General features: G+C 34.7%; 1 protein-coding gene and 1 pseudogene across 1 annotated transcript in view; one reads left to right on the forward strand and one right to left on the reverse strand.

The window, feature by feature from the left end:
- Window positions 1–771: 771 nt before the first annotated feature.
- The window catches only part of DICER1 (dicer 1, ribonuclease III), a 72,244-nt gene continuing 55,144 nt past the window's right edge, over window positions 772–17,871 (forward strand). The window contains 8 exon segments of the mRNA XM_072630324.1: window positions 772–898; window positions 900–1,019; window positions 1,650–1,812; window positions 3,206–3,336; window positions 4,861–4,995; window positions 5,642–5,802; window positions 12,779–12,947; window positions 15,352–15,824. Of these exon segments, the coding sequence (XP_072486425.1) occupies window positions 872–898; window positions 900–1,019; window positions 1,650–1,812; window positions 3,206–3,336; window positions 4,861–4,995; window positions 5,642–5,802; window positions 12,779–12,947; window positions 15,352–15,824 (1,379 nt within the window). The 5' untranslated portion in view covers window positions 772–871.
- On the reverse strand, window positions 6,954–9,069 carry LOC140529556 (eukaryotic translation initiation factor 4E-binding protein 3 pseudogene; annotated as a pseudogene).

Consider the following 17,871-nt stretch of genomic DNA (forward strand, 5'->3'; position numbering starts at 1 on the left):
GCCTGTAGTTTTGAATTTTCCATCACTTTTGTATCATTTCTGCTTGGAAACTATATCTACCTGCTTGTCTACATAGTTAATCTTCACTTATGACAGAATAAAAAAGAAAGAGGGGGGGAGATTTTACTAAAATTGACCACTATATTAACCAAACTTGGTAGTCTGTGTATCATTCCATACGTAGTTTGCAAAGAAGGGAGGTGCTTTCTCTCATCTCTTCTTTGTGGTCAGACTTTGTTATTACAGTTATACAAGAGTTTCATTCCTTTTTTCTATTTAAAAATTTTATATTGATCAATATTACATTTTACCATATAATATATGATAGAAACTTTGTATATGTTATTGTGTTTCTGCTCTGCATCTGCTTTTAAGTTTTGCCATTGCTTATAGTTTTAAAAAAGTATTTTAAAACCTACATTTAGATAATGTTTATTTATATACATATGTGATGTATGTGTATATCCATACACACATACCTGTATACATGCATTCATATACTTATTGTTGTTTAAATAGTTAAATGGTTGATCTGCTTGAAGGCTCTTATCTACAACAAGGTAAAGCGGTAATCTCTTTTGGTTTGAGGTTTATCTGACACTCAAAGACTTTTTATAGTGTATTGATAGAGTACCTTATTATTAGCAATACCTTATAGTATTTAGGTAGAATGCCATACTTGACTTTTGAACATGTTCTTTGGAGATTGAAGAAATGATACATCAGTTAAAGAGTGGAAAAAGATCCATAGACATGTTATTGTGAGATTTTCTTTATCTCCTTTTTTAATAATGCATGATTGTGTAATGGTATTCTTTTTCTCTTTATAGTAAGCTGTGCTAGAACAAAAATGCAATGAAAGAAACACTGGATGAATGAAAAGCCCTGCTTTGCAACCCCTCAGCATGGCGGGACTGCAGCTCATGACCCCTGCTTCCTCACCAATGGGTCCTTTTTTTGGACTACCATGGCAGCAAGAAGCAATTCATGATAACATTTACACCCCAAGAAAATATCAGGTACTAATGCTAATACTAATAATTAAGCATTTTTCACTAACGTGGAGTAAACTTGCTTGACATGAGTTACGTACGTCTAGTTTTACTGCTGTCAGGCAATCCTATTTTGATTCATTCTTATTCAGAACACCTTTTTTCCAGAGTTCCATTTTCTGTTAATATTTGTGTTCAGTTGATTTGATATTATTTCCTAAGTTCCTCATTTTTCTTTATCAATTTAAAGATTTCACTGTTCATGAACATCCATTCCTTAGATAATTTGGGTAGATGCCTTACTTTTGTCCTAATAACTCAGGAATCTAACTTTATTTAAAATAACTTGAATTAAGCTGGCAGAAGTTTCCTTTTAACTTTAGATTTTCTTGTCTAGAAGTAAGTGTTTTTAGTATTGAAGTAAAATTTCTTAAACTTTGGTAAACTATGTTATATGAAATATAAAACTTTCTATCAGATAATTTTCAAAAGCATCTCATCTAGCTGTCATTGTTACATATCATTCTAGAATCTTTTTTTGTGAATTTGTTCTGTGATTTCTGCAGGAAACAGTTGTACATTTCTTGCATTCTTTATTATTGTTGCATTTTACATTTAACTACTGAAAAGCTTTATTTTTTTCCAACGTATTTCTAGGTTGAACTGCTTGAAGCAGCTCTGGATCATAATACAATAGTCTGTTTAAACACTGGCTCAGGGAAGACGTTTATTGCAGTACTACTCACTAAAGAGCTGTCCTATCAGATCAGGGGAAATTTCAACAGAAATGGAAAAAGGACGGTGTTCTTGGTCAACTCTGGTAATTTTAAAAAATGTTATTTTTGTCTAAAAAATTGTATGGAGTAAAAAATAGTATAAGTTTGTCATAAAGAATTTTTTTCTGGTGTTTATCGATAGAAGGAGTTTGACTAATAATGGGTTTTCAAATTCCTAAGAATAGTCATATTACCTTTTGGTTTTCCTCTCAAATTTACCAGTATTTAATTTGAAATAAATGCTTTGCAATTTCAAATGATTGTGTCTGATAACTTTTTGATTTACATTATTTTTTCCTGACACAAAATTTGCAAAAAGAAGTAACATAGTCCCCAAGATTTTGACATTTAGGGACTGGGAATGACATTTGTTTTTAACACAATCAATTAATACACTTTTCAAGTTGTACAAAGAAATTTTTTAATTGAAGTAAGGGTGGTAAGGTTCTTTATCTTCTAGCTTAACTAAATATGCAGTGCTCAAGATGCTTCGTATAATACTTTAAAAGTTGAAATTCTAGTTGAGTGACGAAATGATAAGTGATCAGAAGACTTGAAAATTGCACTATTAACTGTAGCATCACTGTCATTTCTGCCTAAGTTCATTCCTGCTCCCTTAGGCTAGCACAAGGCAATCTTTGGTGACTGGGAATTCTGGAAAGTAGAATTCATTTCTGGAAGTTGGGAAGAAGAGATTTCTCTGACTGAAGGCTGTGACCAAGTGAATGAGGATGGTTAGAAAAATGACACTAGTTAGTAGTATTTTGGCTGAGAACATTGATATTTTTGTATGATTCATTAAATACTAGCTCTTTTATATGTATCTTTCTTTAAACTTAATATATAAAGTGATTCTACATTTTTAAAACTAGTACTGTTAACATATTAGTTTGAGAGCTGGCCTTAGTTAGGAAAACATGCGTTCTAGATTGGCCTTTGACACATCCTGATTCTTGTAACCTGGGCAAGTCACTTAATCTTTTAATGCACTAGGCAATTCTTACATGTTAGATAAGTTGTCCTTCGCATGGGAAGTATTGGACTGGCCTTGGATCAGGAGGATCTTGCCAGTAACTCCCAGGTCTAATGAAATTACATAGTTCAGTCTAGAAAAATAAATATTATTATCAACAAGTAACTTGGTGTAGTAGTTAAGAAGACTGGCCTTGTAGCCAGGAAGACTTGGGTTCAAGTTTACTTGTGAAGTATATTAGTTATGTGACTGTAGATGAGACACTTAAACCCTTTCAGTGCCTTTAACCTGCTCTCTAAGATAGTGCAAGGCTGTCTGCAAAGATGAATAGTGCTTTGCCATTGGGAGGCTCCTCATTCTGATAAAAATCATAGTTATGAGCCCTGAAATATGTATTATTAGATAATAGATTCAGCTAGGAAGTGTTAATTTTATCTCACATGAAATTATATGTTGGTATTCAGCAAACCAAGTTGCTCAGCAAGCATCAGCTGTCAGAACACATTCAGATCTCAAGGTTGGAGAATATTCAAGCTTAGAAACAAGTGCATCTTGGACAAAGGAGAAATGGAACCAAGAGTTTATTAAACACCAGGTAAGATGTAGAGAGATTGTTAAATATGTATCATCAAGTATTTTTTGAATTTCATTTATAAAGTGATCTTAGCCTGAGTTAGGAATTAAAAGAATAAATATATAATTAAAAGTTTCTTTAAAAGTTTTCTTATAACCAGTATTTTGATTATATAGTAAGTTGAATGAGTGCAGAAATAATATCTAACTGAAATATTTTTTTCTCTTGCGTACATTGGAACTTAATGATTATTAAAATATCAGTCTTGAAGTCAGATATCACAGTTTGTTTAGAGTGGTAATAATGATTTTTAGTACACAAAGTGCTGGATTTCAAGTCAGGACAATTTGGGTTCAAATCCTGCCTCTAACACTTAATAACTGGGTGACCATGAACAAGTCACTTGACCCCTTTAAGCCTCAGTTACCTTATTTGTAAAATAAGGATATATCCTGTGGTACCTACTTCACTGGGCTATTAAGGCCAAGATGGGACACATATGTGAAACTCTTTGCAAACCTTGAAGCAGTGTTTAAATACCAGTTCTCCTGAAAGAAAAGTTAGAGTTCTAACTTCCAGGGTGTTTTACCTATCACTTGCCTCTTAATTACTGGATTCTAACCCTGTAATTCTAGGCAATGGGAGACCAGTTGGAGAAATGTGAATTATTATCATGCCTCTTCTCCACAGCTTTGTGTGACAAAAAGTGAAACTGCTTTCAAAGTACTACTTTTAAATTAGAATTTTTGTAGTCTAGGAAATAAAATGAGGCATCTAGGTGTTACAGTGGATAGAGCACTGGCTCTAGAGTAAGGAAGACCTGGATTCAAATCAAGCCTTAGATACATACTAGCTGGGGAAGTTACTTTACCTCTCTGTGCCGTAGTTTCCTCATCTGTAAAATGGGGATGATAATAATAACACTTGCCTTGTAGGATTGTGGTGAGGCTAAAATGAGATAATATTTATAAAGTACTTTGCAAATCTTAAAGCACTATAAAATGTTATTATTAATGTTACTGTTATTAACTCTTTTGAGTTTGGAAGGACTCTTAAGTTAAAAAGTCTATATAGCAATATTTGTTAGAATTTGGTATAATTCCTCAATTTCTACTTAAGTATCAAATGAATATTAGAATTTAGATGGGAAATAATTTGGTATACTACCACCAAAGTAAATGGCTTGCTTATTGTTTATTTTTTTTAAAAAAAATGGTCTAGAAGATTGAATTGGCTGGTGTTTTATTTGTTTGATAAGTCAATTCAATAAAAGACCCAGAAATGCTGATATGGATGTAGTCACATGGGCAAAGCCCCCATCACTGGGATCTTGGGTCTTTGTATTACAGTTTTGCTTCCATGTAATTCATAATTATATTTTTCATGTAAAATAAGTACATGAATTAGTTCAGAATTTTTTGTTTAACTTTGGGTACCAAATTTTGAAATAGTAACCTTTAAAAAAAGAAACCAGTTGCTATTTTGTATAATTTAATCTGTTTAGTGGATGATGCACTTTATATATCTACATTTATCTTATTTTAGGTTCTGGTTATGACCTGCCAAGTCGCCTTGAATGTTTTAAAAAATGATTACTTATCACTTTTCAACATTAACCTGTTGGTATTTGATGAGTGTCATCTTGCAATCCTGGACCATCCCTATCGAGAAATTATGAAGGTACGGCTTTAAAAGATGCTCAGCTGTCAGTGTTTTAAATTATTAGCATCATTGATTCTTGAAATTCAATTGTATGTCTAATTAATTGTATACAGTGACAGATTATTCCCCAAATAACAATAACTATGAACTATAACAATAACAATTCCCTTTTCTCTTCAGATTTCAAAAACAGTAATTTAGGCCTCTTGATTTTAGACTTAATGCTATTACTAAAAATGATGGGGTATCCTAGGAAAAATCATTTCACTTCTGTGGGCAATAGTTTTTGATTCCTAAAATTGAGGAATTTGGATTAGATAGCTTGAGTTCCTTTCCAGCTCTAATTGTATGGGTATCTAAATAATTTGAAATGTTACTAAACATAATTCAGATAATCTATAGGAACAGTGTTTATCTATTGAATATATAATTAAATTAATATTTGATAAACAAATCATTTAAATACACTACAGTAAATCAGGGGGAATAATAATTTGGTAGCCCTATAATAAACCTGCACCAGAATTTTCATTAGAATTCCTGCAACATAAATCTTTATGTTCTTTTTTCAGATCAGACTTTAAATCTTCATTTTCAGATTTAAGATCAGTGGTAATAGTGCTAGGGCAAAATGATATTCCTAATAACTTTTTTATTATATTAGATCTGTGAAGATTGTCCATCGTGTCCTCGAATTTTGGGATTAACTGCTTCTATTTTAAATGGAAAGTGTGATCCTGCAGAATTGGAGGAGAAGATTCAGAAACTGGAGAAAATTCTTAAGAGTAATGCTGAAACTGCAACTGATTTGGTAGTCTTAGACAGGTATGCTTTGGTAGCATACTTTATGTTACTGGGATAAGCTCCTTATTCTTGTTTTTAACGCTTAGTCTTATGCTTCAAACATAGTAAGTATTCAGTGTTTATTGAATGAATGAAGGAATCTATATTTGGCATTATACTTACACAAAAGCCTTCTGTGGATAAACTGAGTATGGGAGAATTTTCCTCTTGAAAAGTTTTTTCTCCTTTATTTGGCTTGATTGAGTATAGTATTGTTTATTTTGCATTCTCTCTTTCTCATGCCCTGGAATGATCTCACTTTTCACCTCTGCCCTTAGGATCTCTTATTTCTTTTAGAACTCAGCTCAAATGCCACTTCCTACATGAACCCTTTCCTCATTTCCCCTACTGGTACCTCTTTCATTGTATATTCATTTGTATATTTGCATTCATTTGTGTATACTCATATCTACATGCCTGAGTTATTATTCATTTGTATATATATTCATATGTACATGCTGTCTCTATTAATGAAACTAAGTTTTTTGAGGGCAGGAACTGTTTCATTTTGACTTTGTATTCCCTTTGCCTAATAGTACCTAGAACATAGTACACATTTAAAAAATGCTTTATCGATTGATCCCAGACATGGGGGGAATACTTTTTGCAAAGGCACCATAAAAGATAAATTTCCATGGAAGGGAAAAACTGGTGAAATACGAGTTTTGTAGTTCTGCCTTCTCTATATCCTCAGTTGGCATAATTCTGTCCACCACCGTCTATGGTACTATTTCTTCTTTGAGCTTCCTCATACCCCAAATAGCTTTAAAAACCTTTTTTGTTGTCTTAGCATTTCACAAGGCACTCAATTCATTCTAAATTTTAGCACTCCTAACAGTATTCTCTTTTTTAAGCCTTTCATTGTGTTTATTAAGCATTAAGAAGGTTCAGCTTCCAGTCCCACAACCCAGTAGAAAAAAGTGGGTATTAAGGCCTGTGCAAAGAATTTCCAAATCCGTATGACCTCCATTTGTAGAATAGCACCTTCTACCTACACCCCAAATCTGAACCCTCCCTCCCCCATCACCTTGGGCTCACTCACTTCTGAGAACTGTGGGTGCCACTAGAAATAACAAGCCTTTCTCGTGCCTGGGGAAGTTGAGGCCCTGCTTGTTTCAGTAAGAAGAGCCACCTGGCAGTAGCATACAGGGGCTAGGCACAATGCTTGTGTTTACAGGGTCAAATACTCCAGGTCAGACGTCTGTTTCAAATTGTGCTTCATTTAGGATCTCTTCAGTTTCTTTCTGCTCCTTTAATTCCTCCAGTTTGGCCAGTGGGGCCTGTGGTGGGACAGTGACTCCAGGGATCTGGGGGAGGTAGCAAGGTGGTGTCTGGGCAATGGGTGAGTTCTTACATTCCAGCAAGAATTTTCGATTGTAGATGATTCTAGTTCCTCCCATGTACAATTTGCCCCTGGGTGTGGCCTGTAGCAATCGGATAGCCAATCCTGACCCTTGGGAATCAGGCAGCTAGTGGAGGTGGACAGGACAAGCTGGTGATGAGGTAGACACTTCCTTAATAGTATTCTCGCAAAATATTGTCATGCTTTTGTATTCATCCTTTGTTACCTGTCCTTGCTTCTATGTTTTAAAAACTGAAGTTAGTTAATCATGTCAGTCTCTTTAGACAACTGCCCTTGTTGATCCATGTTGGAATTGTTTCTCTTGTTATCTTCAGAAATGCATCCCTATGAACTTCTTATTTCATGCCTCCTGATCTGACTTCTCTGTAGGATTTTAGATCATGAATTCCTACTTGTCCTTCTCTAGAGTACTTGAAATCTGCTCTGCCAAAATTTAGGATATATTTTTTTCAGAATATCCCTGTTCCTTCTCCTCTGTTACATATTCTAAAATTGAATGGTTCCCATAGGTCCCAAGATTCCCATAATTCCTCAATCAGTTTGTCCTTGGTAAGTATCTGAGTTCTCGTGTTTGATTTCTCTCTCTCTCTCTCTCTCTCTTTTTTTTTGGATGAAATTATTGAGACTAACCAAGAATTTTTTGCTGTTCCCCTTGTGTAGAGATAAACCTCTATCATCCAGGTAATTGATGTATTTTCCACTAGCTATATCCCATTCATCAGGAGCAAGCTTCTGATCTTCTTTGTCTTTTTGTACAAGTGATCTGCAGTAAACTTATTCACCCAGATGTTTTCTACCTTGGTTTGTCTCTGGATTTCCTCACATGAGTACATCTTATGTGATATATATTAAATCCCAAACTGTTTGACTTCACTTTAATCTCTTTTCTTTTGAAATGGGGCTTTCTTTTCTAGAGATGTATTCAAAACATGGGTCTGATTGCAGGAGGGCAATATTTTTTTCCTTTGCATCCACTTTGCATTTGTCTAGGTTGTATTACTGGCTCTTTTCTTGATTTTTTTTTCTTAAATTTTTTTTTTTTGGCATTTCTACTGCTCTTCAGTCTTCTTCTACCTACATTATATTTCCTCCTTATGGCGTCTTACTTGGTAGATATATCTAGACAATTTTTCACCCTCCATTCTCCTTTTTAGCTTAAAATCCTTTTGATGTGATTTGCATGATTGTAGACAAATACTTCTAACTAGTTCTTGTCAGATACATTTCATTCATCTATAAATTATAGAGCCTACTATAATTTAATCTGTAGTACTGAAATCCACAGTCTGTTATGTATGGCATGTGCTTTCAAAATAAATGTGTGGAAATTGATTTTTTATGGAATATTCAAAGAAAAACATAAAAAAGTTGCATAGCATAAGAAGTCAAGGAATTGTTGAAGTCTTCATGAATGGAGGTTCTAGAACTATATAGCCTTAAGAACCTCCCTGGTTCACAAAAGTCCTTAGACCTAACTAAAAAATTCTTTTAGATATTAACTCCCCTCTATCTTAGTTTCTTAGATCAATTCTCAATTTCAATGAAAGATTTTATTAAACTTGCCTAAGTCTTTTGAGTGTGGTTCAGCTGGAGTTAACTCTTTACTTGGAAGTGGCTATTATAGGGACTACAGCAATCCTGTCACCTTTATTTATACATCCCTTTGAGATTATCACATAGACTGATAGTTAACCATTTACTGTCTCCTTGGATTTCCTCTTGGCGTCTTAAACTCAGTATGTCCATAGTGGAACTCTTTATCTCCTTCCCTAAACCCATTTCTCATACAAATTTACCTTTTTTTCTTTTCCTGTTGAGGGCACTGCCATCATTCTTGTCATATTTGACATTTTCTTCTTCCTTTCCCCGCCTCCTTCTTTATCCATTTAATTGCTAACTTTTGTTGATTCTTCATCAACAGCATTTCTTGCATCTTTTTCCTTTCTCCTCACACAGCTACTGCCCTGGTTCAGCCTCTTAAAAATTAACCTCTTACCTGGATTATTGTAATTACATGTTAATTGACTTCTTTGATTTCAGTTTCTCCTCTTTCTAATCTGTGCTTTGTGTTATTGTTGAAATAATATTTCTAAGGCACAAATCTGATCTTGTCATTTTTTTAATTAAAAACTTCAAATGGTTCCTTATTACTTCTGGGATAAAATATCAACTTCTTTCTTTTGAATTAAAGTGCAATATGGCTCCAGTTTACCTTTGCAGACTTTTTATATATTATCTACTGCTCTTCCCTTTCTAATGTCTGCATTTCACTCCTCTTTACCTCTACCTTTAGGATCCTAACCAGTCCTTCAGGGCTCACCCAGTTAACACTTTTTTGTTAAACCTTTCCTGAAGGCCTTCCCATCCCTTCTTTGTATCTCCAACTCTTAATTCAGTGCCTTGTACTTTGTAGATGCTTAACAAATCATTGAATTTAGTCCCATTGTTTGTCAGTTATCCCATTGCTGACTCCAAATCTGTAATTAAGATCCTTCTATTTTCTGTTCTTGCTTGTGAAGATAAGTCATGGAAAACTGTTTTAGAGTTCAAGATTTTTCGTGAAAGGGTCAAGGATATTGTTAAGAATTTTTTGAAATAAATGTAATGGAGCTACAGAAAGAATAGAGGACAGCTAAAATGAGTAAGGCATGTGAGAATAACTTTTTTAAATTAGTAATGTTATTATATATACACTTATATGCATATATCTACATGTATATCAGTATGGCTACAAAGTATATGCACACATATACAAATATGTTGACATATGTGTGTGTGTATACTTGCATATCCATATAGTTTATATATGTATCTGGTACATCTATGTTTATACATATGCACATATAAAGAAACTGAGGCAGAGAGCTCAAGGCCCTACAACTAGTGTCTGGGGCAGGATTTGAAGTTAGTTGAAGTTAGGAGCTTCTGCCTACCACTCTATTAAAAAAAAATGAGTAATATTAAGTCTCATAAAAAAGTGGCTGAGGAAGGATAGAACTGAAGCCTAAAATCATACAGCCAGCCTCCCTTTGTAGATTAGACCTTTGTGCTAGGCTAGGCCTTACTTAGTTTTGTCCTTGATATGTTTTGACTGCCATTGCCCTTATATAGTTTAGGATCATGTATCTGGCTCTTGGGTGCCCCCCTTCCTGTCTGTTTGAATAGGCAGATTTGGGACAAGGCTTGCCATCTGCTGAAATTCCTAGCTTTGTCATTCATATTCTGGCGACTTAACTTGGGTACTGGCCTTAGCCCTATCTCCATGTCCATTTCCTTGCACAATCATCAAATGGGAGTTGACTTTGTCTCTGCTGAAGCATTAATAGACTCCTGCCAAAGAGTGGAAATTATATTCACTTCATGCCTCTTGGAGGGTTTCTCAGAATAGCCTTTATGGGTATTATACTTATCTGTCTTCTTGGGCAGTCACATAAACTGGCTTTCAGCCTTAGGTATGACCCAGAGTCGAGTGCTCTTAGTTTCCTTTCCCACTGACCTACTGGGAGCTGAATTTTCCCCTAAGGTAACTCCATCAGGTCAGAACTGAAATCCTATTGACTTTGATCACCATTTACTGCATTCGTTCTGGGTTTTGACTTCCTTGGCAGTCCTTGTTCTCTGAACATTTCCATGTTTCTAGGTATCTTTTTTTCAGTTCTGGACTGAATGGAGGAGCTTTCTGGGGTTTCCCTTAAGTTGTATTGAGGCCATCAGCTGAGAATTCCCTATTTTCCTCTCTTCTCTTCATCTCACATCACCCAGATGCCTTCTGCCATTATCTTCTCCTTTACCCCTATCTCAGATGAAGAAATGATCCTTCTCTTTGCCTAAGCAAACATGATCAAATAATCCCATTTAGTACCTACTTCTCTGGCATAATATCCCCTCTGTCATCCCCACTCTCACTTCAATCTCTTATCTACTGCTTCCATACTGTCTACAAACATGCCTATGTCTTCCCCATCCAAAAAAAACCCCTTCATATGATCCATTCATCCCTGCCACCTGTTACCCCATAATCTCTCTTTCCTTTTGTGGCTAAAATCCTTGAGGAAGTTGTCTCAGACTGAGCTCTCTACAGTCTGGCTTCTAGCCTTTTTCAACCAAAAGTTAGTAACCAAAGTTACCAACAGTCTCTTAATTGCCAAATCTACTGGCCTTTTCTCAATCCTTATCCTTCTTTCCCTCTGTTGCAGCCTTTGACACTGTCAGCCTCTTCTCCTTAATATTCTCTTCTCCATAGATTTTCAAGACATTACTTTCTTTTGTTTCCTTTCTTATTTATTATTGCTCCTTTCCAGTCTCCTTTGTTTGATTTTCTTCCAGATTCTTCTTGGTAACTGTGGATGGCCCACAGGACTCTGTCCTGGGCCATTTTCCCTTCACTCTCTGTACTGTTTTCCTTGGTGATCTCCTCAGCTCTCATAGATTCAGTTATAGTCTCTATATTAATAAGTCTCAAATCTACTTATCCAGTCTAAACCTCTCTGCTGACTTTCAGACTCACATCTCATACTGGATTTCCTTTGGACATCTTAAGCTCAGCATGTGCAAAGCTGAATTATTTATCTTTCCCCCAAAACTTTCCCCTGTTCATAACTTCCTCCGTGTAAATTTTCGCTTGCCAAGGCCTGTCAATTTTACTTTCTCAAATGGAACCTCCACTTTTCTCTGACATGCCACCCCTATGATATAGGCTCTCATCACCTATTATTGTAGTAGTCTGCTTGTTGGTTTCCCTGCCACAAATCTTTCCTCCACATTCCAGTTTTTCCTCTACTCAGCTGTCAGAGTGATCTTCCTAAGGCACATGTCTGACATTTTATCCCTTTTACCCAATCCACCTTTCCCCCACCCCATAAAGTAAACTCCAGTGACTTCTTATCAACTTCAAGATCAAGTATAAATTCTTCCATTTGATATTCAGAGCCCTTCATAACCTGCCCTCCCCTCAAGGCCTTCTTGTACTCTTCTGATCTAATACGACTGCCCTTTATGTCACTCAGAACTTTGATTCTTTGGAGATCACAGTATTCCAAGAATCTTAGCCTAAAAGGTTATCCAGGACCACATTTGAGTGAGACACTAATTTTTGTGCTTGGTATTGTTAAAAGCCATGCACAGTTTACCAAATGGGAAATTTTTCCAAATGGAATCTAGCTTAGTCTCTTCTTCATTTCAATTCCTGGGACCAGTCTTGGGGAAGAACCTCTTTTTTGGATCAAGAAAAATAGTAAGCCTAGAGAAGTTATAATCCAAAGAAGTGTGATACGTTACGTGTTGAAAGTATAAATGGTTTCAAGAAGTTTGCAGGTAGGTTTATATTTGAAAGCCCCTTGATGGGTAATTAAGAGAAGCTTGAGATGTTTTGGGTAAATGCCTAGCCTTTTGAAGTTGACACTAATGGAGAGCAGGCATGCTCCCTCACATTATGCCCCATAATGTTACTGGCAGACAAATTCTGTGGTGGGCGAACAATAAGTCTAGCTTATGATTGTTCTTAAATTTTTATGATTGTCAAGAAAAATTGTAAAGTTGTGTTTTCAGCAGTGCTTTCTTTGGTGATGAAATTTTGTGTCTGTTTTAATCCTGAAGATACACTTCTCAGCCATGTGAGATTGTGGTAGATTGTGGACCATATACTGATACTAGTGGGCTCTATGAAAGGCTGCTAAAGGAATTGGATGAAGCACTTAATTTTCTCAATGACTGCAACATATCTGTGCATTCAAAAGAAAAAGATTCTATATTAATTTCTAAACAGGTAAGAGCATAAATATTTAGTAATAGAAAAGGACTGCTTTGATTGTTTCCTATTCATTCTTTGTCAATCATTTTGCATTAAACTGAATATTATAACCTTGTGACTTGAAACATTTCAATTTTATGGTTAAGAAATTAGGCAAAGAAATTTTCAATGATATTCTAGGAGTGGAAGATAGAAAGCTAATACATAATTTTTTAATACAAAAAAAGACAATTCTTCTAAAGCAGCTTTTTTTATCTCCTCAAATTAAAATTTATAAATCTGATTCTCTTTTAAACATTTTTCTTGTTAATATCATATTTGAGTGGGATTCTTAATTCCTGAATTCATAGCTTTTTGTAAATTAGAAAGGCAATGGCACTCTTGGTCCAAGCATAATTATTTTAGAGAAATAGCTTCAGAACAGCTTTGGTCTTCCTCAGCTGCAAGATTTCGTAGTAAATTTTTTCCAACCACTTATGTCATAACTGGGTTCTTAGTTTTGAGCTCTGAGACTGAATTAATTCTTATCTATCTTATATATGTGTATGTGTATATGTAACATGTATATGTGTATACATGTTGTTCAGTATTAAAAAAAAAAGATCTTTATCAGCTTGTGTTAACTACCTGGATTAAGATGGTTCTTTAAGTTGTTCCTGATTATGGTGGATTATAGGGACCCACAATTGAAAGGGACCTTAGAGTTAATAGAATCCTACTAACGTGTTTTACATGTAGGGAAACTGAGACCCAAAGAAAAGTGATTTGCCTAGGTGACATAGTAGCACTATTCAAATACAGGTCATTGAACTCTGAAATCCAGTGGAATATCTGCTACACCACACAGCTTTGCTCTTAAGTATATTTTTTAAAAAGTAAAAAGACTAATCCATAAAAAAACTCAAGGAATCAACTTCTGAAATTTGCTTCGTACGGTCAGGTGATGACTGAGATAAAGTTGGATTTAACTGTCAAATATGATTGAAATCTGCATGTATACTTTCTAATCAAGGTTAGTCTTTATGTCAATCCCTGCAAATACTTCTTATTCATTTCAGTAATTATTTCTCTAGTCGAGGGGTTTTTAATGTGCGCGTGTGTGTGTGTGTGTGTGTGTGTGTGTGTGTGTGTGTGTGTGTGTGTGTGTGTATGTGTGTTGTGGACTCTTGGTAGTTAAGTGAAGCTGTGGATCTCTCCTCAGAATAGTTTATATTTTTTGGTTTTAAAATGAATAATTGAGAGAAATACTAAATTTCATTTAAGGCTAGTGAAAATAAATTTGTAATTGTTTTCCCACCCAAGTTCATTGATCCCCTGATACATATCCCTGAAGCCTTGGGGGAGGTGAGGTCTGTGTACTCCAGGTTAAGAATCCCTGTTCTAATTTAGAAAAGTCAAAACACATGCATACATAATAGTAATATTATACAAATCCTGGGTAGAAATGCTCTGGACTTATCTTACTGAAACCACTTGTAGTAAAGGACTCTCTCTATGGATAGATTTAATCTAAAATTTTCCTTCAGTGTTGTTTTTCTTAAAGACTGTTTAGATTTCTACTCTACTCCAAACATACCAAATGTGGGAGATGGCAGGACCAGGTAAGGGCAAAGGAGTTTAAAGTCCTAGATTAGACTTTAAAGCTTACAAACCTGAGCTTCTTTGGGAAATGTGTGACTAGTGGGAAACTTTCCTTTTCCCTCCTCCAAAATAGTCCTCCTTTTTTGGGGAAGGGGAGCACTCATTGCCCTTTGGAAGTCCCTCAGGAATTCATCTATTCCCTTTGTAACAGGGTCTGATCCCATCTTGTCCTATCTGTTAGAAGGATAGCCTTAGTTTCCTCATGTGTCAGTTGGGAATGTTATTGTAAAATCTAACACAAAGTTCTGAGCAAAATGTTTTGTAAACTTTAAAGCATATTACAAATGGGAGTTACTGACTATTTTCTCATCATCATCATCATCATCATCATCACAGGAATAATTGTATTTGCATTATAGTATTTATATAGTGTACTAAAATTTAGGGGAAATATTTTTCTTTTGCTTCTTAAACTAAATTGACCCTTCCTCATTACTTACTTTATTATTTACTTAGAAATGAGCTAAAGAGATTATAATTCTTACTGCATGAACTTAAAAGCTTATTATACTTTGAATATTTTATTTTTAATGTTTTATGATTTTATGGCCTGGAAGTCAGATGATATGGAATAGACTCATCTGTAGAATGTAATAGAATTATGGAATAGTAGATCTGGAAGGGGGATTTAATTCTTAAGTAATTAATCTTTGTGTCATGAGATAAATGTATTTGCATAGTTTGAGAAGTGGAGGCTTGACGTTGTGAATTGTGAGATCATTTCTGTTTGACTTTTTTCTTTTTTCATTATTTAAAAAAAGTTTATATATTTTTATAGATTCTTTCAGACTGCCGAGCAGTGTTGGTGGTTCTGGGACCCTGGTGTACAGATAAGGTAGCTGGAATGATGGTAAGAGAACTTCAGAAATATATCAAACATGAACAAGAGGAGCTGCACAGGAAATTTTTATTGTTTACAGACACTTTCCTAAGGAAAATACATGCACTCTGTGAAGAGCACTTCTCACCTGCCTCACTTGACCTGAAATTTGTAACCCCGAAAGTAATAAAACTGCTTGAAATTTTACGCAAATATAAACCATATGAGCGGCAGCAGTTTGAGAGCGTTGAATGGTATAATAATAGAAATCAAGATAATTATGTATCTTGGAGTGATTCTGAAGATGATGATGAGGATGAAGAAATTGAAGAAAAAGAAAAGCCAGAGACAAATTTTCCCTCTCCATTTACCAATATTTTATGTGGGATTATTTTTGTGGAGAGAAGATATACAGCAGTTGTTTTAAACAGGTAAAACTTTATGATTAATAGTTTTTCTGTAGTAGAAAAAGGAAGTATTTTGCATTTTTAAAGTGATAAACAGAAAAGCCTTTGAGAGCAAATATAAGAGTTACATAAATGTGGTAACATCACATTTTTATTTAATTACTAAAAAACAGCTGAAAAGGGGGAAAAGTACATTTTGGGAAATCTGAAATGAGTACAAGAAGTATAGTATAAGCTAATTCAAAATGATGTGTCTCTTATAGTAGATTGTATTATAGGCTGATGATTCTAGGATCAACTCTCAGTCACTGTGGAGGTTTGCAGGAACTGTCTGCCACAAACTTGTGGTTTCTGGGTTGCTTCTGTTTAATCAAAATAGATTTTCAACTAGATGGGTTAGAGATCTATAGCTGAATGTTTAAAGATTAATTTATATATGTTCAAAAATATATATTGCTTTTGGTGGATGTAGTAATAAAAAAGTAATGTGTTTAATTTTCTTTAGCTGTTTGTTGACAGGATATCTGGGCATCCTAGGAAGCTCGATGGATAGAGTGTTAGGCCTAGAGTCTGGAAGATTCATCTTCCTAAATTCCAGTCTGGCCTCAGGCACTTACTGACCATGTGACCCTGGGCAAGTCACAAAGAAACACACTTTGAACCTTTTGAGTTTATTTGCTATGACCACTGCAAGAACAAACAATGCATGAATTAGAGAATTCATTTGTTATCGTATCGTTTAAACTCTCCAATTTATAGGGAAGGGAGAACCAAGCTCAGAGCCAAATGACTTACTTAAGTTACATGGTTAATTAATGGCTGACTTGACAATTCTTTCAAATTTTTTTTCTTTCTGGATATTTAGACAATATAATGGGGATATTTAATAAAAATATTAATTTCTGCCTTTTCATTTCAATTCAATCTGCAGTATAAAATGATTTTAAAACATTTCATTATTGTCTGGTTCAAAAACTACACTTTGAAAATCACTGTTCTGAATAGTACTGATGGAAACCAGGAAGAGACAGTATCCATATACTTGAATGATAGATGTTTTTATTTTTCAGATATATAGAGCTAATTAAATCACAGATCCTTGAAAGTTTTGAAATACTAGTACTACATAATAAGTTATAGATTGAGTTGACTTTTTTATTTTTGGTAAAATGCCCGAGTTAAAGGAAATAAAATATCCACATAATTTTCAAGAATTCTGATGGTTCTAGAAAACCTTAGAGAAAGCAGTTTACTAGACTGAACGTCCTTCAGGTCTTAATGTTTTCTTGTAACCCCTTACAACCTAAACATTTGAGCCTATAGGTGTTATAATTCTTACTAAAATGTCACCCTCCTACATGGATATTTTCAGTGGTTCCATATTATCTCTAGGATAAATGAAAACTTGTCTTATTTAAAGATTTCTGCCATTTAGTTCAAAACCTACTTCTTTAGTCATTTCACATTACTTCCATTTTATATACTTTGTTATAATCCAGGTGGCCTGCTGGTTGTTCTCTGTAGTTTGCATTCCATCTCTTGCTTTTAAGTTGTCGTTTCCTCATACCTGCATTGTTCTCCCCATTCATTGTTACCACGTGAAATCCTTATAGCTTATTTCAGAGAACCATCTCAGAGCCCCCACTTTATATGAAGTCTTTCCTGATCTTTCCCGGATCTTATGAGCTCTCATTTCTTTTTGAAATTACTTTGTATGTGTATGTATGTTATTTCCCCAATGGAACGTAAGCCCTTGGAGGGTAGGCGCTGTTTGTTATTCCTCAGCATCTAACACAGTACATAATAACCACTTAATAAATTTTTCTTGATGACTAATGTAGAAATATGTTTAATATGATTTTACATGTATGGCCTATATTAGGTTGTATGCCATCTTGGGGAAGGAAGAGGGGAAAGAGGGAGAAAATTTATAATTCAAAATCTTATAAAAGTGAATGTTGAAAACTAAAACTGAATAAATATTTGAAAAAAATTATTGAATGAATGAAAATTCTTTAGCATCAGTATGCCAGCTTCCTATTGTATAAATGGCATTTTCTTCACTATGTAA

Source organism: Notamacropus eugenii, chromosome 1, assembly GCF_028372415.1.
Source record: "Notamacropus eugenii isolate mMacEug1 chromosome 1, mMacEug1.pri_v2, whole genome shotgun sequence".
Taxonomy (NCBI): Eukaryota; Metazoa; Chordata; class Mammalia; order Diprotodontia; family Macropodidae; genus Notamacropus; species Notamacropus eugenii.